Consider the following 26,171-nt stretch of genomic DNA (forward strand, 5'->3'; position numbering starts at 1 on the left):
CTCCTAAGGAAGGATACTGGCTGCTCAGTTTGGTTGTTTCCTCCCGAACTTTAAAGTGACTATAGGGTTTCCAGCTTTCTGCTCCAAAGGCAGGCACCTATGCTAAAAAGCCCCCCAGGCCAAATCCCTCTTTGGGTTTAGGAGACTTCACGATTTCTGAAAACCACAATTGATTCAATTCAATAATGCCAGGCAGCCCTTTGCTCCCTGTGCTGACCAAACTGCTGAAAAAACGGTGGTATTTGGCAATTTAAGACAGTTTGATTACGTGCTTTTTTTCTTTTCTTTTTTTATAAGCTCTGTTACAGTAGGATTCATTTTACAAACACCTTTGGATTTCTTACACTGTGTCACAGCTGGATTTACTTATGATGGATCGCAGATCTGGTTTACAACATTTAACAGGCACAGGAGCTTCCAACCATTGCCCCACAACTTTGTGCAGCATTGCTGCAAATCCTGCCAGGAGGATGCCACATTCCACCAGCTGTGGGGACTGTCACTGCCTCCCACTGATGTGGCAGGTTAGTGCGGGTGGAGAAGTGAGCACAAAGATGCTCTGAAGAAACAATGACACTATCTGACATCCAAACTTCATCTTTGGGTTTCTTTTTCTTCCTCACCACAATACAAAAAGGAGAAACCTGGGAGGCTGGGATTCACGGTCCCAGATTTGTTTTTGTAGCACACAGAAAATGTTTCTTCTTGATGATTAATCACCTTTTACTGGGGATGACCACATTTAAAGTGTCTACTCTAATTCTTTCAGATCTGCCTTTGATAACAATGACCACTTTGTGTTGTTGACACAGCTGTGGTTTCTGGCAGGGACAGAGGCAATTGCTCAAGTTAGTCAGATCTACAGCAGGCTTTTGAGGAGATCTGGAAGAAGGATGCCTTGATTTTAAGCCCATGCAAGTTTTCCTGATTGAAAAAGCCCTCTGAACCTAACACTCCTCCCCCTCAGGCCAGTAAAAACTGCCCACTCTAGGCACCTTGTGAAATTAGGCCACTTTTATTTGGAAATGCGTTCTAAAAAATGGTTCTACGGTGCCTTGAACCACATGCCAGGCAGCATCACTTGGAAACAAAAGCAGCTCTCTGCTGCAGTGCCTAACCTGTGCCATGACCTCCACTGCTCCAGGACTAAAATTCACAGCGAAGGAACGAACAAAAGCTAGGGAAGATTACACAGACCAACACGGTTTTAACAAAGTCATTTTCCTGGGTTGCGAGGCAATGTCTAACTCCAGTTTCCATAGCGATGGGAGGGGGAACCCCACCCAAAACCTAATAAACCAGATTCTTTCCTTTTCCTCTGCCAAGCTTTGGATTGACATGTCTTTAAAAAACACTCAATGTTCATTCTAAAGATGGAAAACACAAAGTATTTCACTTGCTGTACACTTGTTAGATGCATTTTTTGGCTCAGCTCAAAAACATTTCACAGTCCACACAGTATTTGGCAAAAGACCTTTCAGCTTTCTTTTCCCACGGACTGATTTCATAGCAATTAAAAGATGTAAATAAACGGCATACATTATTTTCTCTGTCACTCACACCCAGACACACCTTTACACACACATACAGACACTGATAGTGCCCACACAAAGAACTACAAAGATGAATGATAAACGCGATTTATTATGCATCTTTCACCATGTCACCTGCACTCTCCCTGTTAATCCATCTCAGCTGGATTATTTCTAGCATTCCTAACCTCTGAGCAGTTTCCAACAGCTGCTTTTATCATTTTTTTTCTTCTCTTAAGCTATTGCCAAAAAGGTTTTTTCTTTCCTCTGAAACTGGCATTTTAACCCTAAAGTAAATACTTAATATTCATTGAGTTCAATGTTTCTGTCTCAGGAACAGTATCATTTGGACAGAAGATCCTGTATCTACAATACCATCAGTTTTCAAAACACGGATTTTCCACCAACAAGTAGAAGAGACTGCTGACCTTTTGAAAGGCTCACCAATCCAGCGCACTCAAGTCACTGGACTGAATTAGAATACAATAGTTTACTTAATTATTTTGTTTTCTGTTTTTCAAGCCTTTACAGACCTTTGGGTCATTTTCAAGTTTTTTCTCCACAAAAATGAGCCAGAGAAACTTCATATTTTGTTATTGGAAAAGAGAAAGACTCTTCCACAATTTCTCAGAGCAAAGTCTTCTCAGAAACATCAAGTATTAGAAGTCTTGTAGAGAGATGGCAAATCCACGGTAAATATTTGAATCTCAGCCCTGTGGCCTAACAGACTCTGGATCTTTAAAACATAATAATCCTTTTTTTCACAGAAGGTGGCTGTTTATGGTATATTTAGAGATTCTAGAAACTACGATTCTATAGCTCTCTCCCATTCTCTTTTACAGGTCTGGGCAGCTGGGCTCATTCTTAAGGACCCCAGATATATGGACAAAAGATACATGGGGAAAAAAAAACCAGCACAAAACCCATTGAAGTGCTCTGGAAAGAGATATTCTGTAACATACACCATGCTTAGAATACGTGTTGGTGTGCTGTCATACAAAGATGTGATAGGAAAAGATCTGGTAAATAAAGGTTCATTCTAAAGTGATGCTTTAAAAAAAAAAGTTCCCTACCATTTTTACTCTTACGACCCAGCCCTCATGTAGAGATTACAATGTCATCTGTACCCTTAACAGTTTTTCTCAGAATATAAAATTTGTCCTACAGAGGAGGAGAAAAACCTTTGAAAACAAAGCCAGTCATCATAAATTATCACATAAATCATATATGCTATGTAGAAATATAGCATGGATGAATTATCTTATTTGCAATGCAAGTCTGGATGCTCTGCATGGAATGTGTGGCTTAAGTATCCAGAATAATAAGCATCTATACATATAATATATCAGTGATAACAAAGAGGCAAATCTTGTCTCTGACCCAAGGCAGCTCCCAAAAACTGCAAGCAGACAGTGCTGCCTGGATGCTACGGCCTCCCTCTCTCCAGCCTTCCTATTCCTGTAATGAGGATGCCTGAGCCCTGTCTGCAGAGAGCCCCAGATCCCCGCAGGATGAATTTTTCCCTTCGCTTTCCTGTTGAAGGGGCCTCCCCATTCTTTGCCCCAGAGCTGCAGCCTGCTGCCTGGAAGTTGTGAAAACAGACAGCTTAGGGGCATTGTACACTGCTGAAACCTGAGCGTGCTCCTAAGTGTCATTACTCATCCAGGCAGCTTTTCTTTCCCCAGCCTTGTCGAACCCTCCTCTCTGAATCCTCAAGTGCTTCAAGGGCTGGAGAGCTGCCAGCCACCAGCTGCACAAGATCTTAAAGAAACCTGGGCCTATTTTCATAATTCAGGAGAACAAACAAAAAAATTTAAAAAAGCAAATTGAGCAGACTCAAAAATAGAAGGGGGAAGTCCTGTATCTCATTCCCCCTCGCTGTATCCTTCACTTTCATCCCCCACAAGAAAAAAGGTCTTTAGAAATCAGTATTAAAACACAAGCTGAAGATTAAGAAGATTTTGTGACATCAGGGAATAAGCCAGAAGGGACTGTGATCTCTGCCCAAGGCTTGATCCTTGGAAACTCTAGCACAGCTCAGTGGGAAACACTGCAGCATGATGGAGCAAAAGGAGGGGGGTTGCTTCCTTAGCACCAGGTATCTACTCTGAAAATGTTTGGAGAAAAGGGAATTTGGTTCTCTTTGGGGACAAGAAGCAGCACAGTCTTTGCAAGCTGCAAAACGAAATTATGGTGCATGGCCTAAGTTCCCCACTCCTGGGAAGTACAGCCCTGCTCACATCAAACACAAAGTCGGAAAAGAGCAGAGAAGAGAAAAAGAACAAAGCAGAGGGATTAGTCACTGCAGTCTTCTCAGCCTCCCTTCCCTGGCAGCATTTTGTTAAGGAAGTGCAAGGGGGTACCTAAGCTTGTCTGCGATAAAGATGACCCTCCTTTCCAGAAGCAGGGAGGCAAAGACTCTGCTCAGATGCCGCACGCTGAGGGATGTGAACAACGACTCAAAATCAACATGCTCGAGCCTGGAATCGAGAGGCCGCCGCAGCTCGATGACCTGTTGGAGAGAAAAAAGGCCACAGGTCAGCTCTTGCTGCCCAGCCATGCTGTGGCAAACAAGGAACTAACAGGTATTTTCACAGCTAACAAGCCTTACTGACTGTGCTGGCAAACGCTGCGCAGTGTTAAGCCCTCAAACACCATCTTTCCAAAGACTTCCCATAAATCCTTCTTCCAGATGAGGAAGATCCAGAGTCCACTCCAATGGGCACAGCATGAGACCAGCCACAAGTTCTCCCCACTGGACTGAGGACAGAGAGCTCTTCATAAAGAGGAAAACTAGTTTGTGTCCAGCTGGGAGTGGTTTCCAGCCTTTCTGGCATTCATGCAGCAGAATGGCATGGAGCCTTTCAGATCTGCACTCTTACTTTTACAGTTATGATTTATTTATTTATTTTTTACTGCAAGAATCTGGATGCCTAGCCTACTGACTACAGATATTTTACATCTGTTACAGAAGAGAACAGCCTGTGGGCATTCTGCTTTGTTCATACCTACTTAAGTAATTCCTGTCACAGCACCTTAGCACTTCATACTCCTTAAGACCGATGCTTATCTAAACTCTTCTTAAAAGCCTCCAACACCACACATTTCATAAATCCCACAAGAAAATTACTCTAGTTCCAAACCACCCTTACCAACACCAAGCCTGCAGCTGAAACATGTCAGTGGCAAATTACTTCAACTAGTTGTTATCTTACTAACAGTATAAACTCAGAACAACTGGTCACCTTCCTCTCTGTAGGAGACTCCTTGTGTAGTTACAGGTTATCATCATGTGTCCTCCTTTGTCCTTTGTTTTCTATATTAAACAAACAATTTTCTCAAGCTTTGCCTGTATTTTCTAAACCACTTAGTAAGTGGAACTACTCTTCTGGGGCTTTCTCCTAGTGTTTGTATTTTTTGAAAAAATGATACTTCAAATATAAATTTCCACCAATGCTGGAAAGTAGAAAAAGTGCTTTTATTTATTATCCATCCCTTCATTTTCTTTCACATTGTGGGAGTTTGTCTAAACAACATCATACTGCTACTTCTGCTCATTGTATGGCCCACTATGCCGCCAGATCCTTTTCTGAAGTACTGTGGCTCACTCATTTACTTCCATGTTACATTAGACTATTCATTTCTTCTACCCAGCATTTTGCTCTTGTCCATATTGAATTTCAGACTAAACCTTCAACTTAGCAAGGTCATTTTGAATTTTAATCCCTTATTCCCCAAAGTGCCTGCAACCCGTCCCAATGCTGTCACTTACCCATTGCATAAACATAGGGTTTATGCCGTCAACTAGATAACTAGTGAATCATAGAATCGTTTAGGTTGCAAAAGACCTTTAAGACCATCAAGTCCAACCGTTAAACCAGGACTGCCAAGTCCATCACTAAAGCATGTCCCTAAGCACTGTATCTATGCATTTCTTAAACACCTCCAGGGATGGCGATTCCACCACCTCCCTGGACAGCCTGTTCCAATTCTTGATCACCTACCCTTTCAGTGAAGAAATATTTCCTAGGATCCTAGGAAAAAACAGCCAAAACATTCTCACAGCCTAACGGCACACCTCTGGGACTCTGCTCCTCAAGTGCAGATTTTGCAGTCATTTCATTTAGTTTGGACTGTTTTCAGTTTGGTTGAGGAGAATGCCACCATCCAGTGCCATGCTAAAAGCCCCCAGACACAACCTCTCTCAGCTCGCTGCCCAACAGGACGAATAGCAAAGACTACCCTCAGTTTGGCTCTCTCCATGTTCCCACAGTCCTTCAATGCTACGCCCAAAAGCACTCTTAAAACCCTCCCAGCATCCTCATACCACACTGTGAGATGCAATACGTACCCTCACCCCCACGCTGTGCAAATGCCATTCTGAAAGGCTGCAACATTGCCCTTGTGTAGTTTCAGGTATTTTTTTGACCAGAATCCCGTGTCCTGACCCACACAAACAGTGGTTCTGTATTAAGGACGCTGGAGCACATGCTATGAACCCTGTCTTCAGGAAGCCAAGTATGGGGGTCCTTGAGCAGATCCAAGGTCATATGCTGGGCAGCATGGGGCCCGCCAGCCTGTGCCACTTGGCCTCAAGGCCAATACCTTATTTCGTTCTGCCATATTAGCATGGTTGTGTCTTTACATTAATTTTTACCATATGATTTCTCTGTCGATTCTGAGGTCGCTGAACTCTCTGTGCCATCCCCTCTGGTTCCCTATTTTACTCCCTAGCTTCCTCGCACAGTTGCCAGACAATCTGTCCTTGAAGATCTCCAGTGCTATATCAAAGTTCCAACTTCCAGTTGCCAGTCCTGCACCATATGCTGGCCTAAGTCTTGCTCTCTCTAGGGTGGTGTCTTTACCTCGGTTCCTGAGCCTGGCAAGAAGTTCTTGACTGTAATTGTCCGGCCCAAAGCTGGGAAAGGTGCCTCCATGACACTCCTCATGAGAGGCTGCACCAAGGCTGGGGAAATGCCTCGTCTTTTCTCAACCTCATCCAAGATCTGAAATAAAGGCATGAAGATACAAAAAACATGTAAATCAGGAGGAGGGAGGCAACACCAGGAATTAAGTGCACCGGCATCTGCATTCTCTCCTTAACCCAGCATTAACATGGAGCCTTGAATCATAAGGAAGAAGGTAAAAGGTGCATCTAAAGACCCTCTGTTTCCTTCAGCAAGAGAAACCCAGCTCCAGTGAGGTTACTGGAAAGCTTGCAATTTGCAAACTCCCCACCACACTCAGTGTCAGGACTCCCTGCCTTTTAATCTCTCAGCACTTGTATTCTGGTAGTACTGCTGAAAGAAGAAGGCAACAGCTGACAATCTAGTTTTCTTTTCAACTGTGTTTTTCCTAGGTGCTGGAATTAGCATGTGCTTGCCTTGACACCACTGTTTCAGGCCCTTTCTTCAGCTACCACGTTCCCTAATCCCCATTCTTCTGGTGTTGACTTCACCTTCAGGTCCCTCTGGGAGTACAGCACAAATTCCCTTTCTTTCCCCTCCTCACCTTAGAGAAGAGGTTGAAGCATCCAAGGCGACTCACAATGCAGTAAACTTCTGGGAGACGCTTTCCCTTCCCACTGGGCTTTCAAGACAAATGCAAATACACACACAGAAACACCAAAAAAATGTCAGTTACAACTACTGCAAAGAAAGTGTGATCAGTCTCTTAATTCTGCAGTTTGCTGGTTGGCTCAGAAACTGGCAGACGTTTGACAGCATGCTGCTGCTGACAGTATCTTAAGCCTGACTCAATCTCTGGTATGCTAGAAACAGTGGGGAGAAATGGGTACATCCACAGTATGGTGCCAACCTTCCCAAGGCAAATGACTAATGCAGGGCAGACTGCTCTACAGAGACAACTCTGAGCCTATAGGACCAGCACAGGTTTAGACAGCTCTTTAGTAGCTATGTAAACCTAAGGGAGACAAACCGTGTCTTCAGCTTAGTGGTGAAACAACAGTCCATGGTCATAATGTTAAGTGCTGGTGTAAGGAGAAGGCAATAAGCTATGCCTGGAGCAGAGGACGGTACTCAGAGAGGGACTTTGGCAGTGAGAAGAGCAGAAGAGAGCAAAAGCTGCTCTGTTGCTGCTCTTTCTTTCCACACTGAAAGAGAAGAGCAGTCAACTTTCCACTTTCCAGAGAGGGTGCCAGGAACACCAACCCCACAGAAGGCAGCATCTCTAGGAAAAGAAAAAAACAGGGATAATTACCAGCAGCCTTCTACAGTATCCGAATCGCCTGCTTCCATCTTCTCCCGTCAAGACAAATGAGAACGTCTCACTGAAGAAAGAGAAGCCAGAATGACAAGAAACCCATCACCCACATTAACAGTCTTTGACATACAAATCCAATACACCCACAATATTTTTGCATTTCCAGTACACCCCTCTCAGGGCTTTGCCCAGTTTTCTACTGTAACAGCTCTCATATTTAATTAGCTTGCAAATAAATCTGTTTCTTATGAATCAGGATACAAAGTACAGTACTTACCTGGCAAACTGATGGATGGGGGCCCAGTCCTTTGCATCAGGGAAGCAAAACTGGGGAATAGCTTTCAACTGATCTTCTGCCTCACGCATGAATTTGAACGAGCGCTCAAGCTAGCAGAATAGAGAGAAGGAATGTTTCCAATTAGTCATGTGGGGATGGAATGACTTCAAATATTTTTCCTGTGACAAATGAAGAGGTGATGACAGAGGCTAAGCTTCTGCCTGGAAGATATTAAAATTTCTGTGATTCTGGCTCACCTAATCTTTACACATCTTAAAGTAACTCTGTGCCCCCAATTCCGCCAAGCCCTGCATCTGCAGCACCTGCCCCTGCTACACTGTGCCTCTAATTGGGACACATCTTCCAGCAAGGGGTAAGAGAACTGAAGTCTGAGGGGAGCTCTGCTTACACCCCGTTTACAAACACCCTGTCACACTGGCACTGTTTCACCCATTCCTTGTTCCCCATTTTGAGCCAGACTACTGGTGAAAGCTGTGCCTTCCCTTTAAGAACGTATGTCTTCTCCCAAGTGTCAGTTTTCTTTAAAGAGAAAAGGGGCAGAACGGGAACAGCTACATAAAAGTCATAGCCAAGGGCAGCAAAAGATCTAAATCAGCTGCTCTTTCAACAGTGAGAAATACCATGACAATTCTCAGGGACTGACTGCAGCCCCTCTTACTTTAGTCTCACTGAACACTGACACAGCACAGTGGTTACTGATATAACATGTGGTCAACAGAGAAGCTGTGGCTTCTCCAGCTGTGCAAGCACACCATGCTATCTGAGACATGTCAGCCAGACCTTCCTGATGGGCACCGTACCTTCAACGGGAACTGCTGGGTAACCTCAGGGACATAGGCAGCCCCAGCCTGCTTCTTGTGCAGTGACACCACTACGAAGTACTCAAACAGCTGCCTCTCTTGATATTCGATCAAGTCCCGTTCCAAGGTTTGGTACCGTGGGGTTTGCTTCAGGCGAGATTTCACATGCACTAGGCGCTGGCTGTGAGCTATGAAGAAAAAAGATTAGAGATTGTAACGATCTAGCTCTTTGCACAGAGCATCAACAGCGCTTTGCAGAGACTTACAGATAAACTCAAAACCACCTCACTGCATTTACTTTGTCAGTGGCTGAGTAAGAGGCAGGAACCATTTGGAAGCTGCGCTATAAATATCAACAGAGACAGGGCATAATCTTTCGAGTGCCGTCACCTTGAAGAGTTCTGGCAGCAGCAGGATTTCATGGATAGCTTTTACAGCTGAAGACAACGCAAACGGAGATCCATATGGGACATGGTGTAACAGGTAACGTCTGGGCACTCATCCTAGCATTCATTTATGCATCTTTCAAAGCCAACAGTTAGGTGATTGATCACCTTGGTGCAGAGGAGGCTGTGGGTAGCAATCCCCATGGTTTCACAAGACCAGCACTTGGGTCAGGTTAGGGTTCCACTGGCTGAGTAACACTGGGAACTCCCAGCTTCAGTAACACAGGCTGGGCTGTAGGCCAACAACAAAAAAGTGTGACAAGAGGTGCAAATGAAAAAGGCTGGCTCGTGCCAGTTCTTCCTGTGTCTAAAACTAATCTCTCAGGACCATGTTTCTGCAAGTTCACCCAGGACAATGGGAAAACAAGAAAAACTGCCAAGCAAGCTGTAACTGCAACACACATGAGCTGTGGGACAATAAACATTCCAGCATGGAAAGTAATGAAAAGCTGCCTGCTGAGAAGAGACCAGATGAGATTCCCTAAGACCACCCCCTTGCTTTGTTTTACAGTCGCATCCAAAATTAAATCTCCATGATGTCTCCCTTACCCCTACTACAAAAGAAAGAATTAACTACAAGCAGAGACCACAGCACATTCTCACAACTGTGCTTTTTACGAATGCGAGTGGCAACGCAACGTTTTGACAGAAACAACCACACAGATGCTGCAGGAACTCCAAATACATGAGATGTCTGCTTGGCAGAGAGGGCTTCCTGAGAGATGCTATATACTTTAGGACAGACACTTGACCTTTTGTCTGGTAAAGTTGTGCCACTCACAGACTATTCCGGATAATGTAATTGAAAGCAATCTTGAGGTGCCTTTTAAATCAGACAGCGTAACAACCTCTGGACAGTTGAAGCCCTCGAAAGATGCCTCAGACTCCTTTCTCTCATCACCTATTATGTGATTTGCTCTAAGGCTTTAATTCTTCAAAAGTTTTCAGAAGTGGTTTCTGGTTTACCAGGGACTTCAAAAAGAGCAGTGTCACAGCAATGCTGAGTGCTTCTGAAAAGCTTGCTCAAGCTCTGCATTGTTTATATCCTGTGCAACCTACTAAAGATATCAGGATTTTACTGCTGTCATCATGGCAGAGGTTGTCTTTGAACATTTTTCCTTCCCAAGGGTCAGCACTTACGGCTCTGACATGCAGTCTGATTATTGCTGTCTGATGATTTACTGTGTCTCAGATGATGTACAGTGACTTGCTAAGCCGAGGTAACTGGATGGTGTGTTTGGTCTATTAAGTAAAACATACAAAATTGAAAGCGCCAGACAAAAGAGACTTGCTAAGTCATCTCACTTTCCTATTTAAAAATAGGAAAGTCAACAGTTCAACAAGGCATAAAGCAAAATACAGGTGTAGCTAAAGCAAACAGCAAGTGCCAGAGCTCCTGTTCACACTTATGTAGGCTTGCACAGTCACTCAGACCCACATATGGATCTGAATATTGTTCAGTCCAGCGCTGTCAGATTTGAGATGACTTCACACAATCTCCATCATCCCCTCTAAAGGCAGTCCCTAGCTGCAGTTACACAGATGTTACAGAGAAACATAGGATGATGCACACGATTTGCTATGGCAACCAGTAACAGACAAGAGTTTGAGTCTTCCTGGACACATCTAGACTGTTTTTCACAGCTACATCTGAACACAGACTATATTTCACAACCTCGTTTTACAAGACAGTTGCAAATGTAATTTCTGTGCAATCTGGGAGCAAACCCTCCCTCCCCGTCTCCAGCGTAGCCTGAGAACCTGTCAAAAGGTAGGTGGTGGCAGCAATTTTCAGCTTGATCTTGCTAACACAGCAGTACAGATGAAAGATTTCCCAATGCAGAGGAGTGTACGAGTATACAGTCACTCTTGTATGGGAAGCTGTGCTCACAAGAGGGAACTCATTCTGAGGTTTCTGTTCTAAAAACCTGAAAGAGGGTAAGAACGAGCACTCCTAAGCACAACACACTGTAGTTGACACAGAGCTCACTGCTGCTTATGCCTGTCTTTTCAGCTTGGGAACTGACCTGCGACCCAGATCAGGTGTGCATGTGAGTCAGGAAACTTTGGAATCTGAAGAAGATTCCATCTTGCATTCTAACTCTACAGGAAGGTTTCAGAAGAATATTATAGAGACCAGTATACCATATAGCTGAAGTAAGCAGTGCAGTGCTTTATCCCAACTTGGCCAGCACAGAAGAGTTTAACTAGCAATAAATCATAGACTGCAATTCTGTTTTCCAAGCTAGGCGGTCTGGCTGGCGGTTTTTCTCCCTTAGTAAACATGTAGTGGGGTTTCTGAACACTCTGTCCCATGCAATACTGCTTCTGTCAGCCTGGTCACACATCTGTGACTGTGTACTTAGAAAAATCTCACTGTATTTCCACAGTGTCCAAGCCATCTCCTAGGAAAGTCAGTGCAAGGAGCTTTAATGGGAAATGGAACAATGTTTGGTTTGGACTCTTCTAGTTCTCTGCCCATGGATTTTCTTCTGTGGTATTGAGAACTTTGTTTTCTCACTGTGTTCTGAGTGAAAACAAGCTCCTTTTCCGAAGGCAGAACACAGAGGAGAGCTCTTGACCCAGGATCTCAGTGCAGAGTTGGTCAGGAGCCTTTTGCTCTCATCACACATTTGCCTTACCTTTCAGCTTCTCTTCAGTATCACTGTCTGATTCACTGTTTTCATCTGTAACTAAGAAAAAAGAAAGGGGAAGATGAATCAAGTAAAGCCTGTTTATAACTGTGCATTTCTTACCACTGGCATGAGAAACCCAGGCCTGGCAACTTCAAGGAAGACAATATAGATCCCAAGGGATTTGTTCTTTTCAAGGGTGCACATACCCGCAGACATTTAGCTTACCAACTTTGGTATCTTCCCATTCATTCAGGGAATAATAAAAACACCAACAAATTAGATTTTGCACAGCCAGGTGAGCTGCATAAAGAATAAAATGCCAGAGCAGTGTTTTATCCAAGTCTGTATAAGCACAACACCAAGGCAAATTACTGATTAATATGCAGTAGTTTGCAGGAAAAGGGATAAAAAAATAAGCAAACAAACAAAAAAAACCAATTTCCAGACTGAATCAGCCTCAAGGTCTATATGGCCCAATAGCCTGTCTCTGTCAAGGATGCCTTAGATGCTCATCTGGGACAGCTTCAGAGAGGAGTATAAAAAACAGTGTAGAGACAAGTCTGGGATGCTTGCCCTGAAGGTGCATATAAACACACTCATCCATTCTGCAGGTGTATATCCTATATAAAATAGGATAAACAGTAAGAAGCAATTGTGGGAAATAAATAATGCTGGTGGTCACCTTTTGCTGGCAATTAGGGTGTTTGGGAAAAAAGTACTGTGTTGGAAAGACATAATTATAAGTTTTACAGAGATGAGATGTTTAAAAGTAATGGCTCTGAAGTACCTGAACACTTCTGGCAAGTTGTTAATTGACAGTGGAAAGCTGAAAGTCTCAATCTTACTACGATGGAGATGGTCCTACAGTCAAGTCTAGAAAGCCTGATTCCCAACTGAGGCTATTTGTTTATTGGGATGCTGAAGGAACCACGACTGTTGCAAAATCTGCTACGTTCCATTGGACAGTTCACTGAAGTGACACATTCCCACAAAATATTTTGATCTCAACAAACGAGACTTTTTGGACAGAACATTCCTCTCCAAAGCTTCCAGCCTGTTCCAGAAATAAACATCAAAAAAGGGAGACATTTTTGGTGCGACCTATAAGGTTATCATGCAAAGCCATGGAATGAAAATGAAGCAAGAAAACCAAAAAAGTTCTGTTTTAGTGAGTCTTTTCAACAGAGGAACAGCCTTTATCTTTCCAAAAGAATGGGTGGAAGCCCCAACTCAGTCTCACTCTGGACTGGGAGAAGCACTAGAAAACGTCACATAAATCACTAAGCCTAAACTCTAAGTCAAGTCCTCAAAAAATCTTAGATATATGATTCAAAGTTCCTTTACCTTTCCCTGAATTGCTCTCTGTAGACTGTGATAGTCTCTTGACACGCTTCTTTCCCCTTCGTGCCTCATAAATGGCATTGATTTTCAACACAAGCTGCTCCGCAAACACAAACAAACAAATGTTATTTTCCTCCCCAGGCAAGAAATAAAGTTAGAATTTCATGCAGAGTGCTCTGTTTCCCATCCCTGGCCACACTGAAACTCTTCGCTTGACGTCCCAGAACTGACAATTACCAGCATCTACCTTGCACAGCAATCTGCACCTGTGCGGCCAATGGCCACACTCTGGTACAAAAGCAGTACAGTCATGCTGGCACAGCGGGAGCCCAAGGTAACAAGCCCTGATGAAAGGCCAGGTCTTTCTGCACTGTGTGACCATACAAACTTGACAGTGCCTTCCTGGGCCTCTCCATACAATGGTCCATACTCTAGGGAGCATCAGGTGGTGCCCTGGGAACCTGTCCTGGTCTGCAGGTTTGAAGCAGAAAACTGGTTGGAGAATGACAGCAAACTTTAATGTCTTATGCCTTTAACATCTGCTGTGAGATGTGCTGGAAAAGCCTTCATACCAAGCATGGGGGAAACACATCATACAAGGAACACTGAAGAAATTGAGATGGGTAGGCATCAATGGTGCTGAAGTACCTTGTACTAGTGGTTTTCTTTGCAAATCCTTTAATCTCTGGCCCCCCAGCTGGCCAGGAGAGAAGACACTTCAGTTTTGGGCATAGCTGCGCTTAGTGGTTCATTCAGTGTCTCTGGTCTCCCTATCTGTCCCTGAAGGAGAGTGGAATTGCAGAAGGACCATGCCAGGCTTCCCCAAACCTCCCTGAGCAGAGCTGACTCCTTGCCAAGGTCGCAGGCAGAAGCAGGAGGACATAGCCACAGCATTCAGATTTATTCCAGAAAGTCTGGGATCCCTGCACACACGTGCTGAGAGCTCAAGGTAGAACAGGTCCACCACACACTTGGTCAGGGAACTTTGAATCCAAATTTTTAAGTGAGAGGCAGGATACTCTGGTGTGGAAGTACAGCCTCCACCCAGCTGCCCAGCTCAAGTCTGAGGTTGATCTTGCCACTGACACAATGGATCAATCTGTTCTGAGCTTGCTCTGCACAACTGCTCAGTGGCACTGCCTGGTAAATACATACTTGTAATCCTCCCTTCAGTTGACATAAAGTATGTGTGAACACACTGACAGAGCTCAAGCACATGCACAGACGTGTCAGCGTACTGGGAAAGAAAACCCTAGACATTTGTAGTCTTTGGCTCATTCCTGAAGAGCTGACCTATACAGAGAGGGCATTAAAAAAATCAGATACGCAAACATGAACACAGATTTGGCAACCAGGAAACAAAGAAGATACACAAACATATCCCTTTTCCCCCAAATGAAAACAGTGGGTTCAGAAAAAAACCCACCACAGACAGCCCCTGGTAGCCTCTGCTTCTCCTGCAAAGACTAGGATAAGGAACTGTGTTTTTATAACTCTGTTTTTGAAACATTCAATAGATAGACTGCTGCTGAACCTCATTTGGACTGAATACACTTCCAGCTAGATCTAAAAGAAATAAAATTGAAATGGAGTCATGCTGTATCTAGATATGAAGTAGGAAACATTGCTCCAGAAAATGCTCTTGACTACAGAGAACTCCTTGTGTCACTCAAATGTTAGTATTTTCATTGTTCATCTACAATCACACCCTACCTTGAATTACAACCAACCAATGCATCCATAAGACCTAGCAAAGAACAACAGATTGCCAGGTGGGAACATCACAACACAGAGACAATTTCATCCACGAAGCAAAGAAAGAAATATGACGGGGTACGTCTTTTGCAAAAACACTAATTGCTTTTTTTGCCTCTTACAAACTTCAACTTTTATCCAAAAATTAAAATGCCTTTTTTCTTCTTGTTATTATTATTCTCTCTCCTGATAACTATGATAACTCAGACAGAAAAATAACCGCTTCAAAACTTGCAGAGATGTTTGTGAGCCGCCTTCTTCAGGCAGAAAGGGGGTTAAACAAGTCAAGTCAACCGCCAGGACAACAGCTTTGTTGCAGGAATGCCACACTGCAAACTGAAAAAAACCATTGTCTTGTACTCACATTCCTGTCTGGAAGAAGCCAAACATAAAAGAGAAAGCCCTAGATTTACCTTGGGAATCTTCCTTCTCCTCTTCCCATTCTGAGGGTCTCCCAAGGAGAAGAAGGTGTCATCTGGACTGCTGGGGGTTGAGGGAGGGCTGATTTTAGATGGTGACCCAGTCCCATCACGGCTCAGTTTTCGAATGTCTGGCAGTTTGAAACTCCGCCGCTCTGAGTTTTGTCGGAAAAAAATGGGCTTGGAAAGCAACTGGAAATGGAGGAGAAGGAACGAATGAACACAGTACCTCTCGTACCTTTGCTTCATTGCTAACACTGTCATGGCAGCAAATCCAGTGGGGCAGCCATAGCACTCAGCTGGCAAAACAGCCCTGAGAACTTTCACAGATTTCTGCACATGCAAAGAACTCATCCAGCTGCCAGGCTAGACCAGGACTATCTTGACCAGCAATTTAACTATCCCATATTCATTCCAGACCAGAACACAATCTCAGGGGTTGGCCAAGAAGCCTTGCTCCAGTTTGAGAAAACCCACAACTTCTCAGGACTTGTGTAATCCAGGCTGGAACTGTAAACAGGACAAGACTAACCAACCAGCCAACCACACACATTTGGGATAATCAGCAGCAACACAGAAGCAGTGAGACCAGACAAAACGCACTGTCAGTATGGCTGTCTTTGACAGTAGCCAGAATTAGATATTTCAGATGAGGGTTCAAGAAATGCCATGATAGACAATTGTGGAGACTGGCTTCCTCCCAAGCTCATTAGCAAGTTCAGTGGGAGCACAACAGATATTTAAGCACCAAAGTTCTTGAAGTCCATGTCCAAAAACAGCACCAGAGAAGCAGAAAGCTCAGCTGCAGTTGCAAACCCGTTAGTTGGCAAGAGAGCTGCAGCACTTCTTTTCTGACTGATGCAGATCACAGCCTTTAGATGTCAAAGTACTGTAGTGTAACACAATTACTCCCATTCAGCCCTTTACTAAGTGTCTCCTACCGGGAACCATATCTACAGTGAAAAGCATTCCTGTGTAACACTGCAGCCCCCTTTCGATAGCAGAGGTGGGAAATCAGGATACACAGATGATTACAAAGCTCTCCGAGGGAAATCGACTCCACCCTAATGTTCACAGACCCTTGCAGATCCTCATCTCACTAGCAACAAGGAGAAGGGATTGAGAACCACAGAACAACTTTAACTTTTAAGTGTTGAATTATCCAAAGAAACCTCAGTTGCTGATTAAGCTGGTTGGAAAACAGCAACACATCAACAAACACTGCACATCAAACTTCTGAAAACACTGGGTAACAGCTCTAATAATAGCTGCATGGAGAGCATAAGAAAACCTTTTGGTCAGGAAAACCATGTTTAGATCCCTGTTATCCACTCTGAACCCAGCTGTTGCCAAGATGACTTCTGCTGTGACATAGTCCCTGCTGTTCCAGGCTTGGACTATCTAAACAGACAACAGGAACCAACCAGAACGGCTTGGGAGGCTGAGGGCAAGGCTGGCCTTGGTAAGCCCTGAGCTCTGAGCAAGAAGTGCAGTCTGATGCAATAAATCCCCCCCTCTTATCACACTGTACTCTGTGGTAAAAAACAAAAAGGAAAAAACCCTAACATGATGAAAGTCATTGACAAAACTCCACCTTTTCCACACAGGGCCTGGATTTCACCCAAAAACCTTCTGAAGCAAGAGAGGTGGCCACTTGAATCAAAGTACCTTAGTGGGAGTCCCAGGTACAGAAGAGGTGGGTGATGCTGGGAAGGTCAGGACACATTTCTTCCCCAAACAGCGGCTGTTGGTCTCAATGTCTTCGTAAGGGTTTTCCTTCGATGGTGGATCTGCAGCAAAAAGCCACAAGCAAGAAACTGTAAGTGCAGAAAATCCTTGAGGTTTGCCATAAAAATCTGTTTTGGGATCTGCTGGCCTTCTCCCACCTCCCACATCAGACCAAAGACCTGTTCTCAAGCATTCCTGCATTGCTTCATTCTCTCCATAGCCCTAGAAGTCCAGCTGCTTGCTGGACAGTGTCCAAACCCTGACACTGACATACGCAGCCATAGGAACATGTCACAGATACTACAGATGGAAAAGACCTAGTGAGTCCTCAAGTTTGTTTCCCTGTCTTCAGAGGAGCTGTGAGATTCTCATGCACGTTGGCCCATAGTTGTATTTCCTTCTTTCCAGTCTTCTGCTTAGGATTGTCTAAATGAAACTGTGAGCTGAAGGCTAGCATAAAGGTCCTCTCTCTTCTGTTTAAACCTCACATTTACAGGGACCTCTGGTCATCATTTAATTGGGCTGAAGCAACGCACTGCTCTTGGGCTGACTCTGCAGGAAGATTTAATCCCTTCTCTGAACATAGATGTTGGTCACACAACACAGGTTTTCAAACAAATCTCACGTGCCCCACTTTAGAAAGCGAGAAGGATTCGCCTCATCTAACCCAGGCCACCTAAAAGTCAGGATGCTCTCCCTCTACAGGAGGCGGGGTAGGGAGGGACACTGCTGAAGTAACGTTCAGCTCATTCTTACCTAGGATCCCCTCAAAACCACAAGGCTTGAATGACCACACAGAGGTGTCACTTTCCACTGATTCTGGAGATGAGGCACACAACTAATCTGAGTTTTAAACAGCCAAAATTACATATAATGTATTTCTTAAACCCCGTTCTTCAGCAGTGCTGGGAAATGCAAACATAGGCATGTTCAAAAAGGACACACAACTCTGAAAAAGCAGGTTGTGACATCTCCATCCAAGCATCTAATAAACCAATGACAAAGGCTTAGCCCAAGCACCTGTATGGGCAGGCAATCTGTTACAAGGTTTCTCTCTTCATTGCCACCATTTCATGCCATCCCAGTGGACAGCTGGGGCTCCAAGCAGCTGCCTTTTTCTTACTGTCATGAATGCTTGGCTGAGAGCAAAGACTGGAGGTTGGTGATGCTGCAGGCCTCTGGAGTGGGCACCGGTAATGGCTGTAGGATCTGTCCAACTGCTGCATTCCCACCTGCCTGCAAGCAGGAGTGCAGCGGAAGTCTTCAGACAAGGACAGAAACCCAAGTCTTTTCCAACACTGTCTTCTACAGTGGTTTGATGATGCCCATCACTACAGTGGTGGATCTGAATTCACCAAGGAGAAGGAAAGCATGTGCAACACCAGCAAAGCAAGTCTGCATGAACATCCTGTAAGCAAACACGCTCCTGCCCCTGAAAGTGACTCCCCTTTCTGTCACATACCTGGACAGATAGGAGAAAAAAGAACAAGCTTGGGTTCTGTTGCCTACCCATCCTCAAACTGCTCAGCAGCACATCCAGTTAGTCTCAGTCTGGAAGAAACACCATTTCCCTCTTTTTGACAAATAAACCTTCTCATCCATCTGCCCAGTACAATTTGCAATACTCCAGGTAAGCAATGGCAAACAGGTAAACAGATGGTGCATGCAGGGAATCTGTGTGACTTCCTGGGAAAGGGAACAGTTCTCCCACCAATAGCTGAACCCCCTGTAAGTCACACATATGAATATGGGGTGTATGTATGTGCTTGCATGCCGTGATGGACACACATGATTATCTGTGTGTCAGCACTAGTGTCCTGTGGCTGAAGGTTCTTTTTTGTTCCCCCTCCATCGGTGTGGTTCTCATATGTTGTTTTGTGGACTACACCCATCTGTGGTCTTGTGAAAAACAAAACTGCAGCTTTCTTTATTATCCCTGTCGACCCCTTTTCCCAAGCTTTCATGGTAACACCACCAGGACTGCAGGAACCAATTAAAGTTCACTGACTCCACGCAAAGCCTAAACATGCAGCAAGAAAACAAAAAACCAAACATGCCCCATTAGCTGACAATTATCCGTAACTTTGTTTTCTTCTAAGCTTTGCAACTAAAAGCTGGAGGGGAGAGAGATTTCAGCCTGGTATTTGAGTTCCCTGCAAGCTTGGGACACAGGGGTTTGCTTGTGTTTGAATGGATCGATTTGCCTATACAGCCACTCTGTAACGTTATCCATGTTATTCCAGCTGATGAGGTGACCCTTACACAGTGGTTTCTGAGACCTCCCACCCCGCCCCAACACAAAAAAGTCCAGTAGCTGCTCAGGCACTCCCTGTTCCTTTGCCCCCCAAGTAAAGAGAAGAAAAAAAGCAAACACAAGGCTTCGAGCTCCACAAATGAGGCCAACAGCTTCAAAAAATGTCAAAAAGGATGGACTGGCATCACCTTGTCTGCCATCAGTCCCAAAGGAAAAACAATTCCTTTAAGAGATCTTTCTCATCAGCTATGATCAGATTTTATTCATATCCAACTAGTAATGCCTGGTCTACTCCTCAGAAAGCACAGCTCCTCCCATGCTGAACAACACAGACCACCTTTGTAGGATTACAGCTGCACAGCGTGAGCTGATACAGCTATTCTCTTCCTATTCTGTTAAAACACAGCCATGAGCTTTACACAGCACCAGCCTACAGCTACTAAAACTTATTAGGGCTTTTTCAAGAGGGACGCTTCCATTCTATGTTCTGTAAAAGGCCATCTAACTCACAATATTCAAAAACACCATATAAATGGAGAGGGTTACAGGAAATAATCTTTAAAATGGCATTGATCTGCTGCTGAAGTTAGAGAATTAAATAAAACTCAGTTTCAAAGACTGTAGGACCTGGTTTCTTAATTTCAATGGTACCTGGAGCCATACACAATCCTACTTCTGAACCGTGGAACTGAATTCAAGCCTATGTTTTCAGACTGTTTGCATTATCTCAGCAGTAACAAGCTCACCACCGTGGACAGACCAGAGCTGCGAGAACTAGTCTAGATGACAAAAGGAAGACAGGGGAGAGATGCCAGCAAAAAATTAAAGCTGGTTCCCACATGTCTAAGGTTCACCTTTGAAGCTGATGTGTTTTGAAATATTCCATCCATTTTTCTTATCACTTGCCAATAAACCGCATAAAATGTGTCTTAGTTTGCATTTGGATAATAAACATACTCCATTCAGCACCTGTGGTGAGTGCCTGTTGGCCATGAGTCTTCTCAGTTACTCAGCATTAGCAGTCAAATCCCTTCCCTGTCCAAAGCTCCTACCCAGTATGTCCTGTCCAAAGCTCCTACCCAGGATGTCTTCATAGACGTTCTCCTCAGATAAAGTGCGTGTGAGGGCCAGCTTGGTCTGCGCGTACCAATCCACCCGGCCATTCTCTGACGATGACTGCAGCAAGTCTTCAAATTCATATGACTTCCTGCACCATTGATGGGAGGGGAGAAGGAGCAAAGAGGAGGGTGATACAGTTAACTCCAGCATTTATAATCAAATCACAGCTAATTCACTTCAACATGCCACACGGTTGACAAAATGAATTACTGAGAACGTTTCACAGCCTCATCCCATATAAGGCATGAAAAAATGACCCTGAGATTGGTTATTTTTATCAGCCACACAAATAAAGGCATTTTGGGGATGCCGTAGATAATCTGGGTTGTCACGGCAATAACACACTGTGAAGATGCGAGTGTTAAGTGGCACATCCTGCAACACTGCACAGAACCTTAGGGCATGAGCGGTCCATTTACAGCGCAGATCCCACCCTTGGCAGGAACAGAGGCGGCCCAAAATCAGCTCTCTTTGAGCAGTACAGGAAAGCAATACTCACATGCAGGATGGTAGAAAGGGTAAAAGCAATTAAGTGTCCTCCACTAACAAGCCTGGAAAGTTTCAGTTTCCTTCCTGCACCCAAGCCAAGAATTTTTAGGTGACAGTTTATGCAGAAGTCACTGGAAACAGCTATGCATTTTATGCTCCCTACCCCAAAAGTGTGACAATCATGTGGGAGGGGAGAAAAGGCAAGAAAGCACACCAGAAGAACATGTAGACATCAGATTCAGTCAGAGGAATAGGTTTACTATGAACAGTGAAAATGGTGAAGTAGAATCTAGAGATTATCATTCCAGATGGAGATTATCATTCCAAACTGCTGCAGCTGTAGCAGTTTTGTAATGAAATAGATTTTCTGCTAAAAAAACCAAAACCCCAAACCTCTCAATCCCGGGCTTGAAGGTTAAGCCACATAATATAGTGACCTTAAAGCCCAAATCTGCCATGACTTATCCCTTCACAATTATCCTGTGAAGTTGTGCTGGCCACTCATACATTCTCAGAGAGATGGCTGAGTGCTGGTTATGGCCAGCAAGGCTCTCTGGGGATTGGGGATTACGGGTGACCAAGGAAGATCCATCCCTCCCAGAGAGATACAGGAAGGCAGGACTCCACCATCAAGACCAACACCTTTGTGAAACACAGCCCGAATACCTGTGGTCAGCGTTGTTCTTGTGCTTCCCACTCCAGAGCCTCCTGCTGACAGCTGACGGGGGAGGAGAGGAGGGTAGAGGAGGGGGAGGGATGGATGGCAGAGGGGGTAAGTTTCTTTTATTCCTAGCTGCTGGCACCCAGTCCTCTTCCCCCTCATGTTTGAAAGTCCGCCGGGGCTTTGGCAGTGGGTTGATGAAGGGTTTCTTTTCTGGCACCCCTGGCTCTGTGTACACATTCTCCACTGCGCAGTCCTTGGATTTCACGTGAGAAGTTCTTACCTCTTCTAGGGTCCCAAAAATCGGCTCACTGATTTCAGAGTCCAAGCCAAGAAGCTTTTTATTGAGCTCAGCCCCACATACGCTCTCATGGCCCTCAGGAGCAGTGTGTCCTTGTGCCGCCTTCTCCTGCAAGCACTGTGGGGAATAGTAAGTACCAGGCAACTGCGGCTGCAGCTCTGCTGAGCCATCTTTCAAAGCCTGCTCCAGCTTCTTTACCTGACTAAGCACTGAAAGATTCTCCTTCTGGACCTCCCACTTCCCACCTTTCACCTCTTTGCATTTTCCAGGGCTGGATTCCACTTCCTCATCCTTTTGCGCTTCCCCCTTTCGCTCTGCCGCCTGCCCTGTGCCTTTCTGAGTTCCTGCTTTCCGTTCATTCTCTTTGCCTGCTCCTTTGCGTTCCAGTTCCCAGTTCATAAGTCTCTTGGTCTCCACTTTCCGAGTCACCAGTGCTTCCCCACTTGTCTTCTCAGTTACACAGGGCACCTTGTGCTCCTCCTTAAATCCCTGCTCCTCCTCTCTGCGAGGAGCACACTGTGTTTCCTTTTTCCCTTCCCACTCTGAAATTTTGTCCTTGATGCTGAAGGACTTATTCCTCAAGCCAATTTTTCCAGGTGACCGTATACTCTGAGTGCCTCCTATCTGTCTCCTGATGATTTTACTGTTTTCTTTAACATTCAGATCCACAGACGGGTCACTGATGATCATTTTGGGACTAAGCATGTTCTGCTGAAAGCAGTCTAGCCTTGGATCCAGCATCAAGTTCTCCAAGGCTCCCAGTGGGTTCTTCACCACAGAAGAAACTGGTTCAGCTTCAGGTATTAAGCCCAGGGTGACAGACGCACCTTCAGAACATCTGTCACTCAAGAATCCACACAAAGGTCTTTCTAATTTCTTCACAGCTGCTATGTTGTTTATATCTGCAAGCTTGATCCTACACACCAAAGACAAAAAGAGAAGAAACATTCACTGCCATTTTTCACCCCTGGTTTAGTCCATCAGCTCCACAAGCTCTACTTGTAAAGCTGGTAACAGCAGAGGATGCTCAAACCAAGCACTTGAGAGATGGGCTTAGTAGGGAGGATGCTCAGGGAAAGGTCCTTCTAGCCAGAACACAACGCTCCCCTCTTATTACAGCTAAGACACAGTTTGAAATGAAGCCTTTCTTTGTGGCAGAAGTAGGTGGCAGGTGAGAGAGGTATTTTTTTTGTACATCAGACATGCTGATACCAATGAGCATTCACCAGCATTTGTGTGTGTGTGTGTTCAGAAGTGCTGTAGTTTTGGACATTGTCAGGGCATTAAGCAGGTCCACTGCAAGTAAATGCAACATGGACCATCTGCAAACAGCAAAATTGCTGCTGTTAACCAGAGGAGAAAACACATGATACAGCTGGCATTCCTCTAGCGCCTGCTCAGGGGATCTCTCTTGGTCCATACAAAAGTTCTCTAAATGCATATCAATGCACAAAGACTGCACTTTTTTTATTACACTCCAGTGGCCATACCATCCTGGGCCACACATGAGCTTGGGCTCCCATGTACCCAGACACACTCCCTCAGCCTAGAGCACTGATGTAGCACCTGGACAGCAGATTCAACACTCTCAAAGCAAAGGATTAAACGTCTTCACTGTTTCAGTCCAAACTGCACCAAAAATCCTGAATATATTTAGTTTAGAGATTTCCAAGTGTGTGATATCACAGTATCAATACTGTGACATTTCATCAATATAATAAAGTTCCAGCTGAACAGATAGTTATTCCAACACAAAATGTTTCTGAACCAAAGCGCTTGGCCATGTCTTTGGGGTTTGCCTGGGCTTGGGAAAAAGCACCAGGACAACACAGGGTAGTTACCAGCACGCAAAGCTACATCATTAGTCCCATTTAACCATGATCCCAACCGTGAGATTCAACTTGGAAAATCTGCTCCATTAACTTGAACTTATCAAGCATGCCTCTTCCAGAACTCAGCGCTCTTGTAAGAGCATTCATGTGGATACCCTGTGTGCTGGCAGGCCTCGAGCTTTTTCCCGAGTTAAGCAACGCTGGCAGCCATTGCAGACTCAGTTGTAGTGCAGGCTGAGTCTGGGATAGGTTTCTGAGCAGAAATGGGACCTGAGCCAGATACTGTCCTTCCCTAGCCTCACAGTTATTTAACTCCTGGCTGTCTCAGTGACAACTTTGGTTAAGACAACAGCTGTGGTTAAGAGCTGGCACTGTGAACACCATGGCCTTTCCCAAGGAGCAGGGCATCGCAGTGCCGCTGGCGGTTGGACTGCAGAGTAGAAACCAAGGCTGGACACTGGGAAAAGCCTGCAGTGGGTGGGGACAGCAGGGCTTGTCTGCCCAGTCTCCAGCACCGAAGATTTCAAGCGCAGGTGAGGCAAACACTGACAGGGATATCATCAGCACAAATGGCCTTGCCTCGAGGCAGACCTCTGTGAGTCTAGGACATTACCAGTCTGACTGCATGCTAAAATGCACAATGTCACAGTCCTGAGATGGTGATGAAACCACCCAAGATCTACAGGGATGTGTTTTAACATGTGAGGAGAGAGGGACAGTGCAGAGCAGAGAGAACGTTTCCCTCCTTTGGTTTTCTTTCTGTTAAGGCCTAATAAACACAAGCAAGACACTCTGACACTGAAACACAGAAAGCTCTCACCTCTCAACAGACTTGCAGACACTGCTTTCAGACTTGCTGCTCACATCGGCCGCCTTGCTAGCTGTCATCATGTCAGCACACAGCAGGGCAGCAGCTCACCTGCAGACAGACACAAGGAAGAGGCGTTGCTCTGTGCTCAGCATCCCTCTCTATTCCTTATACACACACACACGCATGTTTCTCCTTGAAATCCAGAAAAACTGAAGTGAGACAAGACATCTCTCTGAGGACACCCCCAGTTTCCTCCTCTGCAAAATGGGAAGAGGGTTGATAGAATTACCGCTCAGAAGCCCAGGGAGGAGTCAATGGGTTTTGAGGGCAAAAATTATCTTTGATCCAATATCAACTGCTGTGCCATGACTTGAATACAGAGCACGCTTTATGAAGGCTGTAACTGTTGCCAAAATCTCAGCAGATTTAATTTTTTTTTCCTTCGCATAAAACTAAAACAAAAACAATTTTAAAACTGCCTGTATTACGGCCACATGACCAAAGTGATTCCTGTGCATGCAACACTATCACAACGTCCCCAGCTTGGGACAGAAAACAATTTATGCTGAAGAGACACTGTGCTGCAGCCGCTGGTGTCCTTCTCTCTGGTGGGCCACATTAGGCTGCTACTGATCTGACTTCAGAGGACAATGCCTCATGGGGGTAAGATAAATCAGTCACAAAAATGAGTCATTCTGCTTGCCTCATGATTTCTGACATTCATGGAGGGACAGTCTGTCTCTTTCTTTTGAGTACTGCTCCTACCCAGTCAATGCAACAAACTTTGTCCTTTTTATTGCCCCACAATACTTGTCCTTGTTAAATAAAAAATAAAATAATTACTCTGTTACTCTACAGCACCACCTTTCCTCACGTCTCGGGGTGGTCTGCATGCTCTGCAGCACTGCAATGACAAAAGCTCACCACCTTGTAGTATATTTAGAAAATCTGAAGACTCTCAAATCTGTCCACTTGGCTGGTCCGCCAGATGCTGCTCCACCATGCCTAGCACTTGGCAAGATGAGTGCCTCGGGAAATCTAGTAGGTTCTTGTCGTTAAACATATAAAACCCACCACACCAGAAACAGTAAAGAACAAAAGGATCTCTCATTTCCACTGTTCAAGTATTTTGGGCAAAGAGGGGAAAAAGAAAAAAAAAATATTTAAAAATCAGTCTTGTTTGTTCGCAGTTTTCTCTCCTTCCCTTTATCCCACACTGGCAACGTTCCTGAGGCGAGGAGTGAACTCTGGGTCAACTCAATGTGTACACACTCAGGGCAGCTCATTGCTAACCATTTAGCAGATTCTCTTTCCCCAGACAATAAACCCCTTTGGCTTCTCTTCCTCGTTAGTAACTGGAACAAACACTCACTTTACTTCTAGACACAGAGCAGCCTTGCAACGCTGTCAAGAAAATTTACCGGCCTTAGGAACAAAATCTATTCATCCATCCGTTAACTGTTATGGATTGAGAATAACGAAAAGCTAATGATTGCTCACTCCCTGGCCAAAGAATGACTCACCCAG

General features: G+C 44.7%; 1 protein-coding gene across 3 annotated transcripts in view; it reads right to left on the minus strand.

The window, feature by feature from the left end:
• DENND2A (DENN domain containing 2A) overlaps positions 1-26,171 on the minus strand; it is a 60,180-nt gene that overhangs the window by 11,100 nt on the left and 22,909 nt on the right. For 2 of the 3 annotated variants that reach the window (XM_056340311.1, XM_056340312.1), the window contains exons 2-14: positions 24,654-24,752; positions 21,706-22,917; positions 20,484-20,638; positions 17,118-17,239; positions 15,444-15,641; positions 13,279-13,372; positions 11,941-11,991; positions 8,853-9,040; positions 8,032-8,141; positions 7,752-7,821; positions 7,044-7,121; positions 6,398-6,538; positions 3,896-4,044 (exon numbers count right to left, since the gene is read on the minus strand). In XM_056340311.1, coding sequence (XP_056196286.1) covers positions 3,896-4,044; positions 6,398-6,538; positions 7,044-7,121; positions 7,752-7,821; positions 8,032-8,141; positions 8,853-9,040; positions 11,941-11,991; positions 13,279-13,372; positions 15,444-15,641; positions 17,118-17,239; positions 20,484-20,638; positions 21,706-22,917; positions 24,654-24,724 — 2,639 coding nt within the window. In that variant the 5' untranslated portion in view covers positions 24,725-24,752. The remainder of the gene's footprint in view (positions 1-3,895; positions 4,045-6,397; positions 6,539-7,043; positions 7,122-7,751; positions 7,822-8,031; positions 8,142-8,852; positions 9,041-11,940; positions 11,992-13,278; positions 13,373-15,443; positions 15,642-17,117; positions 17,240-20,483; positions 20,639-21,705; positions 22,918-24,653; positions 24,753-26,171) is intronic. The other variant, XM_056340313.1, reaches the window with a different exon arrangement.

This window comes from Falco biarmicus, chromosome 5 (assembly GCF_023638135.1).
Source record: "Falco biarmicus isolate bFalBia1 chromosome 5, bFalBia1.pri, whole genome shotgun sequence".
Lineage (NCBI taxonomy): Eukaryota > Metazoa > Chordata > Aves > Falconiformes > Falconidae > Falco > Falco biarmicus.